The 19562-nt window shown below is 37.1% G+C and overlaps 1 protein-coding gene across 4 annotated transcripts; it reads left to right on the forward strand.

Moving 5' to 3' along the window:
* The first annotated feature begins 1757 nt into the window (after positions 1-1757).
* LOC109084274 (synapsin-1-like) lies at positions 1758-16864 on the forward strand. Of its 4 annotated transcripts, XM_042762460.1 has the most exons (15): positions 1758-2077; positions 2355-2708; positions 5393-5450; positions 6201-6292; positions 6478-6634; positions 8057-8146; positions 10362-10424; positions 10545-10687; positions 10810-10884; positions 11878-11980; positions 12079-12210; positions 13412-13484; positions 14616-15225; positions 15971-16004; positions 16621-16864. In XM_042762460.1, exons 2-14 carry the CDS (start codon positions 2401-2403, stop codon positions 15984-15986), a joined length of 1920 nt encoding a protein of 639 aa, XP_042618394.1. In that variant the 5' UTR covers positions 1758-2077; positions 2355-2400; the 3' UTR covers positions 15987-16004; positions 16621-16864. The 4 variants fall into 4 exon arrangements, with proteins under 4 accessions (XP_042618394.1, XP_042618392.1, XP_042618391.1 ...); XM_042762458.1 differs by lacking the exon at positions 15971-16004 and having other exon boundaries at positions 2182-2708; positions 16583-16864; XM_042762457.1 differs by lacking the exon at positions 15971-16004 and having other exon boundaries at positions 1759-2077; positions 16583-16864.
* The last annotated feature ends 2698 nt before the right edge of the window (positions 16865-19562 follow it).

Raw genomic sequence — 19562 nt, forward strand, 5'->3', positions numbered from 1 at the left:
ACATTTAATTTTATTTTATAATAGCTCTTGGGTAAACAGCTGAATACAATAGAAACACACTGACATACAAGAGTCAAGTATATAATGAAGATAAATTTGTTTTGAAGACTTGAACTGTGCTCAGAAAAAGGATATTTTCCATAAATGTCAGTTAACTCAATTTGTCACATGTTGTGATTTCATTATAAGCTGTTAGTTTAAAAAAAAAAAATAACAATTTGTTTATTAGAGTATTGGTGTTATGTTAAATGTTAAGTTCATAACTGCAACTGAAACAGAAGTATCAAAAGATTTTTTCTCACATATTATGACATATACAAGTGTAGCAGATAATCAAAAAAAATAAAAAATAAAAAATAAAATTCTGAGGCTTGGTTCTGTCATTTAGACTAGATGGAGACAAATCTGAATGCCAACTTGCAGTCAATTGTAAGAAAAGGGCGGGGTTTAAAAAGTGGACTAAATGATTGGAGAAATCTAGCATACATTACCAGAAAGAGGTCTGTCCTTTAACCAAGAAGATTATGTTTATGTTATGGCATTTATGTTATGACATGACATTATGAGTTTTTTTTTTAAATAAGATCTATTATATGCATTTTTCAAACTTAGAAAATTTCTATTTTATGCTGACTTTAAGGTATGTGACTATACAGAAAAGGGGTATATGTCAAGCATAACCTGACCAAACCAGAAAAAGGTCCCATCGCATTCGCTTGCCAGAGAAAGTGTTAAAAGTATGAACTGATGCCAATATTTTTGGACTTTTAATGTAATCAGCTTTTTTTTATTGTTGGCCTTTTATTAAATTTTAATTTCTGAATGTAAGAGAGAAAAATTTAAATAAAAACTTTTAGATATAAATCTACATGTGATGGACATCAGTTATGATGATCATCTGTGGTATCTCCATTGAAGGCATCTTGAGTAAAACGTCTCCAAATTTAACAAAGTGCATACAAAAGACCTGAACTGGAAGCAATGTAGCATTTATTACAGAATACAATAGTTTAATAAAGCACATAACCCCCATTGACAATTTAAGAGGATTTTTCACTGTATCAAAAAGTGCCCCGGTCTTTCCTATTAACCGCAACACCAAGAACAAATCGATTCCCTGTCCAGGGTGCTGAAAACACAGTCAGGAAGGAGTATTTCCACAGTCACTGTCCAGAGTACTGAAAACCCATCCTTGCTTTTCATAGATGGTGTATTTCAACACATTATATTCTATTCCCAATTGTGCCTTAAAATAAATGTAAAGGTGCATAAAGTGCCCTTTAATAATAATAATAATAATAACGATGATGATGATAACAGTAATAAAACAATAATTTCTAACACTGCTTCAACATCACCTATTATTATTATTATTATTATTTCTAATATATATGTAAGACAAACTCTCTCATAATTAATCGTCAGTTATCTTAGGCTTTTCTTCAAAGCCCCTTACAGCATCCCTATAATGTACAAGGACAATCCCGAGGGAACAACCTGGGTTTAGGTGTGTTGCTCAAGGGCACCATGGTGACAGTTCAAGGATGGCCACCTTCAGAGTCTCAACCTACAACCTTTTAGTTACAAGCTCTTAAATCTCTAGGCAGCACCACCCACTGTCAGTGATGTTCAATCGATGTCTCTCGCTTCCTTAAAATGAACACAAGCACATGCCAAAATCGTCTCTCCTCCCCATTCATCACTGTACGCATCTAAACACCCACGTCTGTCCCGTGCGTAAAGAACGTGCGCAACGGGAAAAACTCATGATGGGTCAGAAAAAAATGACGAGGGAAAACACTGAGCGGATTGCTAGGATCGGATGGCACGAGTGATGCAATCCTTGCATCCTCCGAAGCCCCAACCGGATCGCAGAGAATCTGGCCGGAGATTTTACCTCACCGAGTTTAATTTCTGAAAATTACTATACCCTAACCGAGCGACCACACTTTTAACAAGTGCCTCTTCGCTAGGATTGTTTTTCTCCACGCCCGTTGAACAGGATCTAAACATCATCGACATCAATGGAAGGAGCATGAAATCCTAATGCCAATTGTTGAACGATATTCTCAGTGATGTAAGTCATTCAGTCACACTTTCAGGCTATTACGAGAATTTATTTACGCATATTTAATCGTGATTTTAGTAAAGTGCTTATTTGGTTTCTTTCATTTGTTGCAGTGCAGCTTTGCATGTTGTGAAGCACGACCTTTGCTTTTAGGTGCACCCTGGAGAATTGCGTATCACTCATTTTCGCGTCTCGTTTTAAACTGAAACGCTCGGTTGCATCCTAGATATCAGATACCTGATCGGTCTTCCAATCGTCTTTTTTCTTTTTTTTTTGTGCCGTGCAGAACCTGCAGGGTATAATTTAACGTCGCATCCCTTTTCATCTTCACCATGAATTACCTGCGACGTCGACTATCGGACAGTAATTTCATGTCCAACTTGCCCAATGGCTACATGAGCGATTTACAGCGGCCCGATCCGCCGCAGCAGAGCCCTGCCCCGGTGCTTTCGCCGGGCTCTCAAGAGAGGCGTCAACCCCCCAGCCAGTCTACCGGCGCCGGCTTTTTTTCCTCCCTTTCCAACGCCGTCAAACAGACCACCGCCGCCGCTGCTGCTACCTTTAACGAGGCCACCGAGAGAGGAATCGGCTCGAGCAATGCCAAAATCCTCCTGGTCATTGATGATCAGCAGACAGACTGGTAAGACGCATGATCCAATGAATTTTGAATATTTGACTTGGAGTTTATAAACAGATTATTCAAGTGTTTCTTTCACGTTTCAGGCTCGCACCTGAGGTGTAGCTCCTGCTATTACAGGCCAAAAAGAGTCACTATCCAAATGTCGTGACTCATTAATCTATGGGCCTTTCTGGCACGCGCTCCCGTGTAGTTGTGGGTGTGCCCGCGCGTGTGTTTGTGCGCATTTCACTATTCATTCTGGGCCAGTTAATGGAGAAGCAGTGAAACCCTATTGCCAAGTATATTACATTAGCTTTTGAGTCCAGATTAAAAGGTATTGCGTTGCTGTGTTTAAGAGAAGACTGGCTATAGTGTTAACACAAAGTCTTTGAAAATGAAAAGGTAATTGAGGTACTTTTGGAGTTTTCACAGGTAAAAATCTCTGAAGAACTTATAGGAACCATTTTCAGCATGGATCAAAATTTCCTATTGTATACTCAAGGAATTATATGAGTATACAATATTTGAGAAATATATACAGTATTTAAAGAGCCCATGAGGGCTAGTGACATTTCCTGGAATACTGAAATAAAAACAACACCAAAAAGTTAATTTCATATGCATTCAGATACTTTTAAAGGGTTAGTTCACCCAAATATTAAAATTATGTCATTAATGACTCACCCTCATGTCGTTCCAAACCCGTAAGACCTCCGTAAATCTTCGGAACACAGTTTAAGATATTTTAGATTTAGTCCGAGAGCTTTCTGTCCCTCCATTGAAAATGTATGTACGGTATACTGTCCACGTCCAGAAAGGTAATAAAAACATCTTCAAAGTAGTCCATGTGACATCAGAGGGTCCGTTAGAATTTTTTGAAGCATCGAAAATACATTTTGGTCCAAAAATAGCAAAAACTACGACTTTATTCAGCGTTGTCTTCTCTTCAGGGTCTGTTATGAGCGCGTTCACAACACTGCAGTTTAGTGATATCCGGTTCGCGAACGAATCACTCGATGTAACCGGATCTTCTTGAACCAGTTCACCAAATCGAACTGAATCGTTTGAAATGGTTCGCGTCTCCAATAAGCATTAATCCACAAATGACTTAAGCTGTTAACTTTTTTAATGTGGCTGACACTCCCTCTGAGTCAAAATAAACCAATATCCCAGAGTAATTCATTTACTCAAACAGTACACTGACTGAACTGCTGTGAAGAGAGAACTGAAGATGAACACCGAGCCGAGCCAGATAACGAACGAATGATTGACTCGTTCTCGAGTCAAGAACCGTTTGCATGTCGGACCGTCCGATTCGAGAACCTAGGAGCTGATGATACTGCGGCATGCCTTTTCAACGTGACGCAAACTGACACACAGTTCGATTCAACTAAACCTGGTTCTTTTGATGATTGATTCTGAACTGATTTTGCGCTGACGTTATGAGCGCGGGTAAACTGAAGGCTTGAATCAAGCCTTCGGCAATCATCGCCATAACAGCATTAGCACATTATCAGTCGAGCGCAAAAGAACTGGTGAACCGTTTTCTTCAGACAACCGTGTATGTGAATCGAACGTCCGAAAGAACCAGGCATCGCGGAAAATCATCGCTCTTCCCATCACGAATTCGTGACGCGTCCGACAAAACCAATGCAACCGGTTCTTGACTCGAGAACGAGTCAATCTTTCGTTCGTTATCTGGCTCGGCTCGGTGTTCATCTTCAGTTCTCTCTTCACAGCAGTTCAGTCAGTGTACTGTTTGAGTAAATGGATTACTCCGGGATATTGGTTTATTTTGACTCAGAGGGAGTGTCAGCCACATTAAAAAAGTTAACAGCTTAAGTCATTTGTGGATTAATGCTTATTGGAGACGCGAACCGTTTCAAACGATTCAGTTCGATTTGGTGAACTGGTTCAAGAAGATCCGGTTACATCGAGTGATTCGTTCGCGAACCGGATATCACTAAACTGCAGTGTTGTGAACGCGCTCATAACAGACCCTGAAGAGAAGACAACGCTGAATAAAGTCGTAGTTTTTGCTATTTTTGGACCAAAATGTATTTTCGATGCTTCAAAAAATTCTAACGGACCCTCTGATGTCACATGGACTACTTTGAAGATGTTTTTATTACCTTTCTGGACGTGGACAGTATACCGTACATACATTCTCAATGGAGGGACTGAAAGCTCTTGGACTAAATCTAAATTATCTTAAACTGTGTTCCGAAGATTAACGGAGGTCTCACGGGTTTGGAACGACATGAGGGTGAGTCATTAATGACATAATTTTAATATTTGGGTGAACTAACCCTTTAAGTGGAGGCAACATTCCATCCATCCATCCATCTAATTATTTTATTTTGTGACTGAAAAACATGACTTTGCATTCTGAGATGAAATTGTATGTCTCTGTGTAAAAGCAAATGATTTATAGTTTTTGTCCCCCAAGTATAACAGTAGCATATAAATATTTATATATTATTATGAAGTTTGCTGCACAAAATCACATAGTTCCAGACATTGAAATAAAACTCCTAAGCCTCCCTTACACAAAGAACTCATGCTTGATGAATATTTGAAATACATGACTTTCACACCATTTCACAGTTGCATAATCTAGTTTGGACACAGTTTAAGTGTTTTTGTTAACTATGACTCATGACTGCAAAAATGTTTTTTATTTTTTTTTATCTTTCTTTCTTCAGGGCAAAGGTGTTTAAAGGCATGAAGGTTCATGGTGAATTTGACATTAAAGTAGAACAGGTGAGATTTTTTTAACAGAGCAGTACAACTCAACAATGTGCTTGTAATGAATTAGATGTTAGATTTAACAAAATCAACTGGCTAGAGATTATTGTTATCACTCTGAGTTGCAATTGCAATACTGAGCCTTTGTCATTTCTTCAGTGGCATTTGTTTGTGTTTTGAAAAGGATGGGGCAATATATCAAAGCTCTCCCTAGTAATGAAATGCAAGATCTAATCGATTATAGACGAGGATAAAAGAAAATTAATCTGTTATAATAATATCCTTTAAAATAATTAGTTATGGACGAGACAGATTTGGTAGCAACTTTAAAATAATCCAAAAGTAATTTTGACCATAAGAAACATTTTTTTTATTGAACAACTGCTTGAATTTATGTTTGATTAGAGTTTTATGTGTAACACTATTAATTAGTACACAGTAATCTAGGGATTTAGGCAAGACTTTCACAACACTCTGGAATACCAGACAGCAGGGATTCAAAACGCCTTTTGACAATTCCACTTTTGTGTTTTGATTTTTTCTTAATAACAGTGTCAGTCAAAAATCCTGTCTTAAAAGGAAATATTGATGGTATATTATTGATGGTAAGCGTAAAAAATATGTTTTTGTAGTTTTAACATAACCACACTGGCAACCCACCACAGGCTTCAGGTGCTGTTTTAGTATAAATGCTTTGACAGCATCACTTTACTGATCACATGCATTGATCCTTTCATTCCATCTGGTGATTTTCATTGATTTTCAGCTGAATTCTCTGAGGTTAATCTGGTGGCTCATGCAACAGGAAGCTATAGCGTGGACATTGAGGCCATCCGCAATGGCAACAAAATCACAAAGTAGGTTTTACATCTGTTGTGGAAATCTTTCAGAATGTTTTTTTCTACTGAAAAGATAAAACATTAAGTTCAGTGGATTTACTTTGTTGATGAATTCTGAATTCTGTATAATTCTGTGTATTTGCTTCAATTAATCACAGTATAATTACTGATAATAATTTTCTAACATTTCTTTGGTCATTGAGGTGTTTCAAGCCAGATTTTGTGCTGGTGCGACAGCATGCTTTTAGCATGGCCAAGAATGGCGACCACAGGAACATTGTGATTGGACTTCAGTATGCTGGTCTGCCCAGTGTCAATTCCATTCACTCTGTCTACAACTTCTGTGACAAACCATGGGTGGTGAGCACTGCATACATCAGTCCATACTGATCAGCCAATTAGGGATGTTCTTAGGGTGTCCAAAATTGTATTAATTATGTATTTTAAACATATTTCCATAATAATAATAAAAAATACACATTTTCGTATTCCCACAGTAAAAGAAAGTGTTGTTTTCCAGTCTTGGAAAAATCATGGAACTGATTCAAATTGCTAACACTTTACATAAAGCCTTAAAGCAAAGGTATTGATAATATACATTGTAATGCATTATGTCTTTTCATAAATAATTGTAACCAAAGTTAAAATGCATTATAATAGTTGAAGGTTTGTCTGTCATTTGTTTAATGCATTATACTTTCATAAGGTGTAAAAATTAATAAATAAGTATTTTGATGTATTATAATTGTGGTTACAATTATTCATGAGATTATGTAATTACAAATACATTATAAGCTGCGTTACAAGGCATAATCAAGAAAATAAAAGTACTTTTATAATGCATTATATAAAGGTTTTAAGTGTTACCATAAAATCTTATAAAATGTATTTCTATAATCAATTTAGAAGCTCTAATTAAGGCTTTATGTTGCTCTTGTATAGAGAGAAATATATTAATCAAATAATTGACTTTAGTCAATTATTTTCAATGAATTAGGTCAAGCTGCACCACAGATCAGACTAAATAATTAATATCCCAAACAGTCTGAATCCAAATTATTTTTAATGATCAATTAAATTTATTTTTTCAACAACTGAAAAGAAGAATGAAAAAAATAAATAAAAATAAAATACTTGTCGAAAAGTGTAGGAACCCTTTTTCCATGTTTCCAGTTAAACAGAGTGTTATCAAAAGGGCTTTAAATGTCCTTAAACTGTTAGCGTTCCACTGTACCGCCTGCCTGTGCATGTTTTTGATGGTTAACTTTGTGACATACAACAACTCAACAAAAAAGCTAAACATGTCACATATCTTTGGAAAGCTGAGATTCTTCTGATTTTAAGATACAGTAAGTGTCTTTGTCAGACCACCAACAAGGCTTCTACTGTGATCACATTGTGTTTTCCAGCTAATAGCTCCAAGCTATAGTCATCTGCAGGCATCTGTTTCCAAAATAAAATGTAGGCGGAATGTTTGTTCCTTTTTCAGTGCGTTCAAAGTTCTATTACACAATATCAGTAAGACTTACAGTGATTCTGAGGTGTGTTCTGTTTAGGAACAAACCTCAGATTGTCACCTTTCAAATAAGACCAAAACCTTGCATATACTCAAAATGGTTCAAGAACAGAATGCAATTTACTTTGGGTATGCCTTTTTTAGGCATTAAAGCAAATTTTTCAGGAATTCTAATTCTAATTTTAACTATTGCTGCATAATAGCTTTTTCTGTGTTTCTGTGTTTATGTATGTATGTCTGTATGTGGGTCGCCATGCATCTATCAGTTTGGTCAGTTGTCCAGATTGTACAAGCAGTTGGGTCCAGAAGAGTTCCCACTGATCGACCAGGTTTATTACCCCAACCACAAGGAGATGGTGAGTGTTTAACCATCTGTCCCCGTCCCTGTCCCTCTCCTGGCCCTCCTCACCAGTAAACCCTGAGCTATAGTGCTCTAGACGGTCGCACTGGACCCCACACAAAGCTCCCATCTGTGGCAGGGACAGCGGTGCCTGGATGCAGTCAATAATAAAATATAAAAGACTCATGCATATTCAGTGCCCCAGGTCAGCATTGCTCCACTCAACTTAGCATAGTTATATCCCTTGCTTGACTGGAAATTTCGAAACTCCAGACTAGTGTAATTGTGTGGTACATCACAGTTCTTATAGACATAGTTCAGGTTTTAATAGGAGGGGGAGGCTTGCTGCAGTGCAACCACCACCTCCTATTCCTCCACTGCAGGCATCTTCACACATAAGTGATCCCAGACACACTCTTTGCCAGAATGTTTTCCTCTCTCACTCGCCTTTTTCTAAGATAAAGGACAGCAGACTCAGGCGTAATTCAGTGGGCTCATTTTGTCCCTGAGCAGAAAGATTTTGCTTTCGCATTTCAATCACTGCAGCAAGCAATATAAAGAAGATGCCTATCAAGTACCACTGAGACTGCAAATACAACATGTTCTCCTATTACTAATCAATTAAAAGTAAAGCTACTTGTTGTTGGTGTCATTTTCTATTAAATAGTTTATCGGATAAGAAAATATAATAATATTGTATATTAATATCTGCAATAAAACATGGCTGAGTAATGGCATGCATAGAATTCTATATTTATACACACACACACACACACACACACACACACACACACACACACACACACACACTCACACACACACACATACACACACAGACACACACACATGTTTGTTTTTGTGAATTGTGGGGACATTCCTTAGGCATATTGGTTTTTATACTTTACAAACTGTATGTGCTATTGCCCTACACCAACTCTACACCTAACCCTACCCCTTACAGGAAACTTTGTGCATTTTTACTTTCTCAAAAAAATAAAAATAAAAAAATAAAAACTAATTCTGTATGGTATATAAGCAGTTTGAAAAATGGGGACATGGGTTATGTCCTCATAAGTCACCCTCTCCTTGTAATACCTGTGTCATACCCATGTCATTATACAAAGTTGTGTCCTGATATGTCACAAAACACACACACACACACACACACACACACACACACACACACACACACATACACACACACACACACACACTACTGTCAAACACTTTTAATGTTTTTGAAGGAGGTTTCTTATGCTCACCAGGACTTAAAGGAGGGGTAGGTGATTTGGTTTAAAAACATTGTTTGTTATGATGGTTAAAAGTCTCTTCACATCTTGATAGCACTCTTTAGGTTTAGTGGTCTAAATGTATATATATATATATATATATATATATATATAGTCTGTGGGAGGCGTAGGACCCAAAAAACTTCGTCCAATTAAAATGTTCAGTCAGAACATTACGATAGGCTGTCTTGCCTGCCTGTCAAATATGTATTTGCATATCTCTGCGCACCCTGTTTGCGCAGACATGATACGTCATCAGCGCATTCCAGCGTGAATGAAAGGCATTATTATGACATTATGTACTGTAATGTTTTCTCACCGGTGAATGAGATGTGAGGTAATCTGATGGCGCTGCATTCCGTCCTGCACCAATGCCGTCTCTCAACGTGCCGCAGGTTAGTCTCTGCTCTGACGGAGCGTGTTTGTGTGTTTTGGGGGAGGCGTGGCTTTGCAGCATGATTATGCAGGGAGGGTGGGGCTCTTGCGAAATTGCCTACCCTACATTTAATTTATTTGATCAAAAATAAAGTAAAAACAGTAAAATTAAAAAAATTATTTTCAATTTTATGTAACTGTTTTCTATTTTAATATATTTTAATATGTAATTTATTCTTGTGATGACAAAGCTGACAGATTTTTCAGCAGCCATTACTCCAGTCTGTTTCAGAAATCATTCTAATATGCTGAGAAACATTTCTTATTATTATGAATGTTGAAAACAGTTGTGTGGCTTAATATTTTTGTGGAAACCATGAAACCTTTTTTTCAAGATTCTTTGATGAATAGAAGGTTCAAAAGAACAGCATTTATTTGAAATATAAATCTAACATTATAAGTGTTATATTATTAATATAAGTTTTGTATTAATAATATTATATTATATTATAATATGTTATATTATTATTCTTTAAAAAATTCTTCATATATCTCTCTTGTCTTCAGATCACTACACCTGGCTTTCCTGTGGTAGTGAAGATGGGTCATGCTCATTCTGGCATGGGAAAGGTATGACTGATACCCTTTCTTAGACATTCCTGTCAATTGCTTTTTAAATATATGATAATAATGTCTTTCATTAAACTAATTAGAAATCCCAAACTTGTGCAATTCAAATTCTCTGTACAGGTCAAAGTGGACAATCAATATGATTTCCAAGACATTGCTAGTGTTGTAGCTTTGACAAAGACGTATGCCACATCTGAGCCTTTTATTGATGCCAAGTATGACATCCGAATCCAGAAAATCGGTGACAATTACAAGGCCTACATGTAAGAATCTAAAACCAGAGTTTTCATGTCAATTCAACATGGATGGAATCTATGCCTTTAACAATATCACTGAAACTGATTGTAAAACACCGTGTCATACCTGCTGTTGTGTTATTGGACAGGAGGACATCTATATCTGGCAACTGGAAGACCAACACAGGATCAGCCATGTTAGAGCAGGTGGCCATGTCTGACAGGTACACACATCTTGCAGGATGTTCCTTCTTCCACGACACAAGGCATATTATAAAGTTCCTATAACATGACATTAGATAACCTTATTATATGTTTGCTCATCTAAAAATGACATATTTTGCATAATTGAACATGTTATGCATTATGCATATCATATATGCTAATAGTTTTTTTTTTTTCCAAAACCTTGTGAGCTGCCTCAGTAGACAGCACTATAGGATATTACATGGAACTCTTCCTTATAAAATACCTCATTTAAATCAAATTCTTAAACAGCATCGCATTTTTTATTCAAGATGTTGGATGAAGTGAAAGAAATGTTGAATATAATAATAATATACTTTTTTGGAAATTGCAGTGCATTTCACACGATTTGCTGCCTAAAGTATGTAAAATCAGCTACTTATGATGTTCGATTTTAGTTAGAATGCAGAGGGCTGCAAGGCAGCTCAATACATTTTGAGACAATTGTATTATCATTAGGGCTATGATTTGGGAAAAATTTGCGATTGTGGTTTAAAATGCAAACATCAAAAAGCTCCTTGTTTGTCCCTTGCTACGTAATTTGGCCAAAACAGTTGTGATTGTATATAAACATTAAATATGACTTAATTGCATACATTTAATTAATTAAGTCATTTTGCTATTTTGGTTTTATTTCAAAAAATGGCAGCCCAAATAATCTTAGTGATGTAAAAGTCATTTACATATATATATATTTATTAAAAAAAAAACTAATACTGATGGAATTGTTTTTCAGGAAAAGCCTACACTGAACATGTATCACATATTTTTCTTGAAATTAATTTATTTTGAAACAAAAAACAGAGTTTGGTTCGCTAGAGGATTTTCACTCAAAGCAGTCGATGATACCAAGCCAAATATTAATGTTTTGCACTGCAGTAATCCTGATTCCCTTGTTTACTCTGGGCAACAGTGTGGGTGGATACTTTTAGTGGAATGCACAAGGTCTTCATTTGCGTTTTTCCCTGCAGGTATCGTATGTGGGTGGACAGATGCTCTGAGGTTTTCGGGGGTCTTGATATATGCGCTGTAGAGGCATTGCATGGTAAAGATGGTAGAGATTACATCATAGAGGTAACAACATCTGTAAAAACAATCAATTATCAAAATAATTATAATAATAATAATATCCTTAATGCCTTGGGCAAACGTTCTGTGTGTGTGTCTGTTAGGTGGTGGGCTGCTCAATGCCCCTCATAGGAGACCAGCAGGATGAGGACCGGGCACTGATAGCTGATCTTGTTGTGGCTAAAATGAACCAGACTTTGCCACACACTTCAGCTCCCACTCCAGTCCGTTCTCAGGTTAACACACTCGCTCCAAAACATCCTCATATATGCTCAACCCAGCCTCAATGGAAAATGTGCCTGTGGTGACATTTCTGCAAAATGATATTATGTTGCTTCTTGGTTGCTTTGTGTCACAAGCAAAATGTCAGTGCCTCTAAAAGCATGTTTGGTTTTATCTGCAACAGATGAACATGAATCTTGCACTGTTTTATTATGGTGTTTTTTGTACATAATGCAGCATTTTGGAAATGAAATGTGCATTTGTTGACACAACCATGCAATTTTAGCTTGCTTCTACAAGTCTGTAGGTTATGGGAGCTGGTTAAGTGATGCAAATGTCAAAATGTGTTCGTTTACAAATCATGCACTACAGCAAAAGGCTTTTTCTGCAAGAACAAGCACAAAAATAAGTATTTATGAATCACTAATCTGCCCCTGTAATCATCATTTGTATGAAAAGGAATAAAAGTTGTATATTCTTATGTGAGATGTTAAAAAAGATTTGCTTTGTGCAAAATCAAAGATCAAATTTTAATGAGCTGTTCAGTTAGAGCTGGCCTGTTGGCCATTCAAAATATTGCTACTGCTTGATAGCATATCTGATCTAAAAACATGCATATAAAAACTGTAATTTCTGCTTATGCAACATTAAGCAGTGAAATGCTGCTGAATAATACAGTAAAATGGTGCAGTTTCCTCCCACCAGTGAGTATTTATTGTCAATTTATTCAGCAGAAATATGCAAAACTTGTAGTCACAGCATGAGTCTGAGATCCTTTTTGACTGCAGTGCATAGATTAATATTCTCCATTATTCCCAAAGCTGTGATTGAAATGATTCATAGCCACACAGATGGGAGAGAATGAGAGTGAGAAATGCCTTTAATGCACAAGTTAAATACTCAGACATCATTTCTCATCACCTCTGCATCAAATCGCTTGGTTTAATTCCCTCCACATTTGTGTTAAACTGATTGCCTTAAGATAAATGACTGCACTTTTGTTGGCATCAGCCATTTATTTATGTATCTATAGTGATGATCATCAGCAATTTTTGAGATTACAGTTGTTTGGAAGTTTTTTTTTTAATGAGAGTGACTAAAGGCGTTTCTAAAAATACTAAAACGTGCACTGAAATTTGTGTGTGCCAGCATTCTGTTTCTGTGTGGTTTGGTTTCTGATATACTCTCCTTTCTTATGTTTGTTGTATATTTTAGGGCCCAGCTGTTTCACCTCAACCCATCTCTCAGTCTAGTGTCCCCCAGGTGCAACAGCGCCCTCCTCCACAGGGTAAGGGTTTACACTGAAGAATGAAGCCAACCTTTTCGGCACAATTCAATAATAAAAATTCATTCATCATTTACTCCCCTTCACATTATGTATGACCTTCTAGCTTGTTGAACACATAATGAGATATTCTGAACAATGCTTAAGCTGCAGTTTTACATACTATGAAAGTAAACAGTGATTTTTACTGCCAAACTCCAAAATGGTCATATTGTACCATGAAAATAGTACATACAAAGACGTCTTATGAAACCATACAATAGTTAAAATAAGTTAAAATATACGTCATTATTACTCATAATCTTTCTCCACCCCATAGTTTTCAAATATGCTATATGATGACACACTGCAACAGGTTTTACAGAATTGATGTCGCATATTAAAGGTTGCTAATCTGAGTGGGGAACATTTTTAGTGAATAAAGTGTCAAGTTTTGATCTGTTCATCACACAAGTCTTGAAATATAGCTGCTGGTTGGTGTGTTATTTTTTTAATTTTTGAAGTGTTGAGTTTTGATGTGTTTATCTAGAGGTGAAGGTAATTTTACAAGACTAGTAATGTTCTCTAACATTTTGTGTTTTTTTTTTGTTTCATTTTCATTACATGCAGACTTTAGTCAATCCTTCAGTCAAGCCAACACCAAAAGACGTAGGCTGCTCAATATCCATTTTCATTGCCGATTAGAGATTCTTCCTCTGTTATTCATGAATGCTTAGAAATATACTTTGTTTTTGATAGTCACAAAGTTATAGTTTTGCAGCAATATCTCTGGCGCATGACCAAATGTGTAAATCTTATTGGTTGGCCAATGTTCTTTGCGGTGTGATGGAAAAGAGATTAGAATAGTTCTCTGCTATAAAAAAAATAATAATTCTCATCGACAGCATGTGATCATGTTGGTCTGAACTGATGTGTTAACAGCTGTTGATTTCTTTTGTTTATGTTGGTTTGTAATTATGTTTTAAAGGATGTTTTTTTGTTTTAAAATGTTGGTGTGAATACTTACTTGGTGTTAATTTCACTGTAAGCAAAACAGAGACTTTAGATTTTCAAAAAATGGTTAATAGTTTGTGTTCAATAGTTTGTGTTTATATTATAACCTGTTTACACAGTAAAAATTAGCTCTGTTTTTAGGAGGTCCACAACAAGCGGCTGCTAGCACTACTGCTGTCCGTCAGGGAGCCCCACCACAGCAACGTCCGTCTCCCCAGGGCCAGCCCCCTGCCCAAACCCAGTCTGTGACCAGTCCTAATGCTCAGAACCCCCCTACCCAACAAACCCGGCCCAATCAACCCCCACAGCGACAAGCCAGTCAAGGAGCCGCAGGTCATCAGAGGCCAGCTACGGCACAGGGTCCTGCCCAGCGTGGCCCGGGTGGTTCTCCTCAGTCACACAGGTCCCAGCAAGGTGGTACCCAACAGCAACCACAAAGGCCTCAAACTGGCGGCCAGGGTCCCAAACCAGCTGGTCAGCCTCAGCAGAGGCCTCAGCAGCCAAGACAAGGCCAGCCAACCAGGCAGCCATCCCAGGGTGGACCACAGCCAACCCAGGACGCTCCTCAACCACCTCTGCAAACGCAGAGCAGTCCTCGCCCTCCTACCACTCAGCAACCACGGCCTACTGCACAGAGCCAGGGAGGTCTAGGAGGCCCAGGAGGTGCACGACCTCCCTTGCAGCAGAAACCTACACCTCCACAGAAGCCAAGTCCTGATCACCCGGCTCTGAGTGGATCGCCACAGCTTAAGTAAGATGTTTTTTGTCCTCTGTCATATTTGCTTCAAATTTGTAAGTGCAGTTGACTGGATGTAAAGGTTGTTATGATTCATAAGCATCTGGACATGTTTTTCCATTTATTGATGATGTTTCATCACCCACGCAAATGACTACACTAGGTAGATGGTGGCCATTCTCCTCTGCTACATCGTAAAATTCTTAACTCACATGACAAGTTTCAAAATAACACTATGTAAAGTATTTGAAACAGGAATCTTTTGTAATATTATAAATGTCTTAGCTGTCACTTTTGATAAATATAATGCATCCTTTCTGAAAAGTATTGTTTTCTTTAACAACAACAATAACATTGTTTTCTTTAATTTACAAAAACAACAAAAATGAATGAAAAAGTGTGTTGAAAGTTATGGTTGGATTTAGACTAATGGAAAATTGCCTGAAATCATCTTTATGATTAACTTTATTTAGCTAAAGCTGCCCCACCCCCCCCCAAATCTATAATCTAATAATTTTGGTATATATTCCATATTTTAGCCATGGGTGTATTGGCTACTACCAAGTATTCAACAGAATGGATGAAATGAAATGAATGGATAAACACGTCCAAAAGCTTTTTAACAGATTCTGCAAAGCATACTATGATGACTTTAATTCCCTTAAATATTCATAAACAGATTTTGATAATGTTGATGATGATAATGAACATGACATTTGACAATAATAGTAATAATGATGAATGTGGCTTATACATATAGGCAGACGCCTAATTAAAACAATGGAGATACAGAAGTATGCACACTAGATGATCTGGTATTTTGCATGCCGAAGATGGCTTTCTTCAGTCTTACACCCAAACCATTCATGCACTTGATTGTGGAAATTGCATTTTTCTGAATTGAAATGTGCATTTGATCTATTTTCACTGTCAAGCGATTGTCAGCAAGTATGAATGTGTTCATCTTATTCCCACTATTCCTCAATAAAGTTCTAAGGTGACTAATGCAATATAGCAGTGAGCCCTACAAAAAAATAAAAAATAAAATTATATTACTGAGATGTGCCTTTACACTTGGTTCTTTATTTAGGAATAGTGGCCCAGAATAAACAATGGCGCAGAGTAAAGTGCATGTGATATAACATCTACAGATGCCCGTTTCTCATAAGTTCAAGGGCTGATGTAAACATTGCACTTGAATCATGATGCTTGAATGACCACAATAGAAAGCATATGAATTTTCAATCTCTCTCCTTCTCTCACAGCTTATTTATTTTTCTCTGCCATACCTTTATAAAGCCATCTCCATGCATTTGCTGCATGACTTTAATAGCCTCTTCCTCTCCTTTATTGCCACTTCTTCTCTTTGTAGCAAATCCCAGTCTCTTACCAATACATTCAACATTCCAGAAACGCCGGCCGCCCAGCACCAAAGTCCTAGTCAGGATGAAGCCAAGGCTGAGACCATCCGCAACCTTCGGAAATCCTTTGCAAGCCTCTTCTCCGTGGAATAAACACACATACACAGACACAGAAACACATACACAGACAGAGAGGTTATGCAGTCTTTCTAGATAACATACAAACACAGACACTTGTCAATTATACACAGGAAGGACCAATTATATCGTACATTGCACTTCGGATCTGTGCACATCAATTTGCAATGCGACACAAATAAAACACTGCCTGCACTGCTAAAGACTGCATTATGAAGTGAGATATCACAGCATTATTGCAGTTTAATCTTTTAACACAACTGAATTCTTTAGACACATTCCAGTTTTTTTCGAGGCCAACTGATGGAGGGAGGTGTGTGAAAATAAAATACCACACACAGAAAACACTCGCATGCACCCTTTTACACTACCTACACAGTGACTGGACCTGCATACACTTAGCACACGTGTGCTTTGCCTGTTCATTCCAGTCTCCTATTATTATTTTAATAATATCCTAGATTGTTTTTGAAAATTAAAAGTTTTGGTGGTCATTTTGTTGTAAAAAACCATCCACCGCAGCCACGCTCTCTCAAGATATATGATATCTGAAGTATGTCTGCTAATTGTCTGAAGCATGTTCTGTTACGATAAGGGGCACCATCTTATGATTTTAACAGTGCACCACATTGTAATGTAAGCCAAATGTTTTATGGTTCCGTATTTTACATGCTTGAGCAGGATTTTGGATTTTGCAATAACACATTGTGACGTTGTTAATATTTTGCACAAGCTTCCATTGTCGAAAACTAACCCACCGCAGCTGTTAGCGCTAGCCACTTGTGTTACTTGCATGTCACTTAAGGAGAACGTAGTCGCACAGTGTGGGTGGTCTTGCTTTGTGTTGTGTCGTTGCACCTAGATAAGGTAGTTGTAGTGAAAACGTTGTTTCATTTTTGTGAGCAAGCTGTCGCTGCTTCCCTGACGTCCCTTTTCCTGACACACAATTGTACACCCTTCAACGTGTTTAATATGCCATAGCCAGATAGGCATACAAAAAGAGGTTGGTTTTGTGCAATCACATATGTCTCAGGGATGTCCTGAAGAGAAAGACGCAATGACCTAATGTCACTGATCAGGTCTTCCAACCCATTAATGTATAGAGTTATTGATTGTGAAGGCCAGTAAAGGAGGTATCTGTCGAATGTATTTGTTTGCTACATAAACATGTTTGCACACTAATGCTATAACACTTGAGAACATATGAGATGGGTGAAAGCTCAGGAAGGTTTGTTGCATCAAGAGAAGGTATATTTTGCATGCCTGGATGAGTATGTAGTTGTTTGGAGCTGCTTGTTCATCACACTTGGGCCCTATGAAAACGCAATGCCAAAATACGAAGCCAAGGATGCCATCAGCAGCAAATGTCTTCATAATAGGATCATCTTTAGAAGATAAGCTGAACCGGCAGTGTCTTCCACAAAGTGAGGATAAAACATTCCCAATACTAGGCAAATATATTTAATCAAGGCCATTCCAGGAGTCCTGATCCCAATCCCGAATCCTCCCCTGCTTTCTCGCTCACCAGCCTGTTGTGTATTCAAGTGATTATCCTTTTGTGACAAAATGGTGCGTTAAGTGTGAATATATATGTATCTGTTGTATCGTGTAAACTGTCTAAACCAAATAGAAGTGTTGTACAGATCTTAACTCAACAAACGATTTGCAAACGCCCTGTATTTGATTTGATACTCAAAAGGTGATCTTTGTGGGTTTTGTGTAAGACAGGATTTTACTTCAATCAGATGTGATTTAGGTTGTGCAATATCTCCACTGTAAACTAAACTTAACAGGTCTGTGTTCTTTATTTGACCCATTTTGTGACAAATGCAGTTGTTAAAAGTCATCTTTAGTGTAAGTAGATTGGTTCACATATGTGGTATCTAGATGGTCATCCATGATATTGTTGTGGCTCAGGCAAACTTTCAGTGCTCTTCTGTGTGGTCATGTTTTTACAAATTAGGATAGATATATATGTTAAATGATGGCTTTAATGAATGTCTAATGAATAACTGTATCACCGATGCAATCAAGTCCTTGGAGGCAAATGAAACTTCAGTCATTTATTTGAATTTTGCTGTACTATGGAAACCCATGCCTGAAGTTTGTACTCCAGAGTTTGGTTTTAAGGTTTTTTTTTTTTTTTTTTTTTATTTTTTTTTATCCTTTCTGTGTTTTAGTTTATATTAATAAAAAAATTATCTCCTTTTAAAGAAAATTAATTCAAAATGGGTCATAATTCTAAATAGGTTTGACTTTGATTCTCAGTGATTTTATTGTCGTTCATGCCTGCCAACTGTATAAAGGAAGATATAAAATTAAATTACAAATATATAAAATTATTAGTCTTAAATTCTATTGAAATGAGAAATATGGTTAGGACATTGTATAGTATTACACAAACAGATGCAACTTTGATGTAATCTTCAATGTAGCTTAATAATGGTGTCAAATTACTATGCTAAAATGTGCACATAATCAATAAAGTCTATCAAATAAATATGCATCTCCTTTCTCTTATGTTAACAACCTCTGTTTGGAATATTAATCATAAATATAGCCTAATGCTTACTGAAAGTAAGCTCAAAATGTGATGACATGGAATTAGTTCAGTGAGTCTGAGTTGGGAAAGATTTACAAAACTGATTCAAAAACGTTAACTCTTTTTCCTTCCATATTTTCTGGACATGGCCTGAACGCACGCACAAACTCTCACACTTGCATCCCTTGTAAACAGCTTTTTTGCCATATAGGCTCGTCTACCTGCAAGCTGTTCTGGCTGTCAAGCTAAATAACAACATATGGCCACAACTAATAGTTCACCTTACAAATTATTGTTTCTTCATGACTTTC

This window comes from Cyprinus carpio, chromosome A8, assembly GCF_018340385.1.
Source record: "Cyprinus carpio isolate SPL01 chromosome A8, ASM1834038v1, whole genome shotgun sequence".
NCBI lineage: Eukaryota > Metazoa > Chordata > Actinopteri > Cypriniformes > Cyprinidae > Cyprinus > Cyprinus carpio.

What these genes read in the sequence shown, in the direction of transcription:
- LOC109084274 (XM_042762458.1), top strand. Translation starts at nt 2,401, where the DNA reads ATGAATTACCTGCGACGTCGACTATCGGACAGTAATTTCATGTCCAAC. An exon ending in CCACTCCAGTCCGTTCTCAG is followed by an intron (nt 12,211 to 13,411) that starts GTTAACACACTC and finishes TGTATATTTTAG; the next exon opens with GGCCCAGCTGTTTCACCTCA. An exon ending in AGTGGATCGCCACAGCTTAA is followed by an intron (nt 15,226 to 16,582) that starts GTAAGATGTTTT and finishes TTCTCTTTGTAG; the next exon opens with CAAATCCCAGTCTCTTACCA.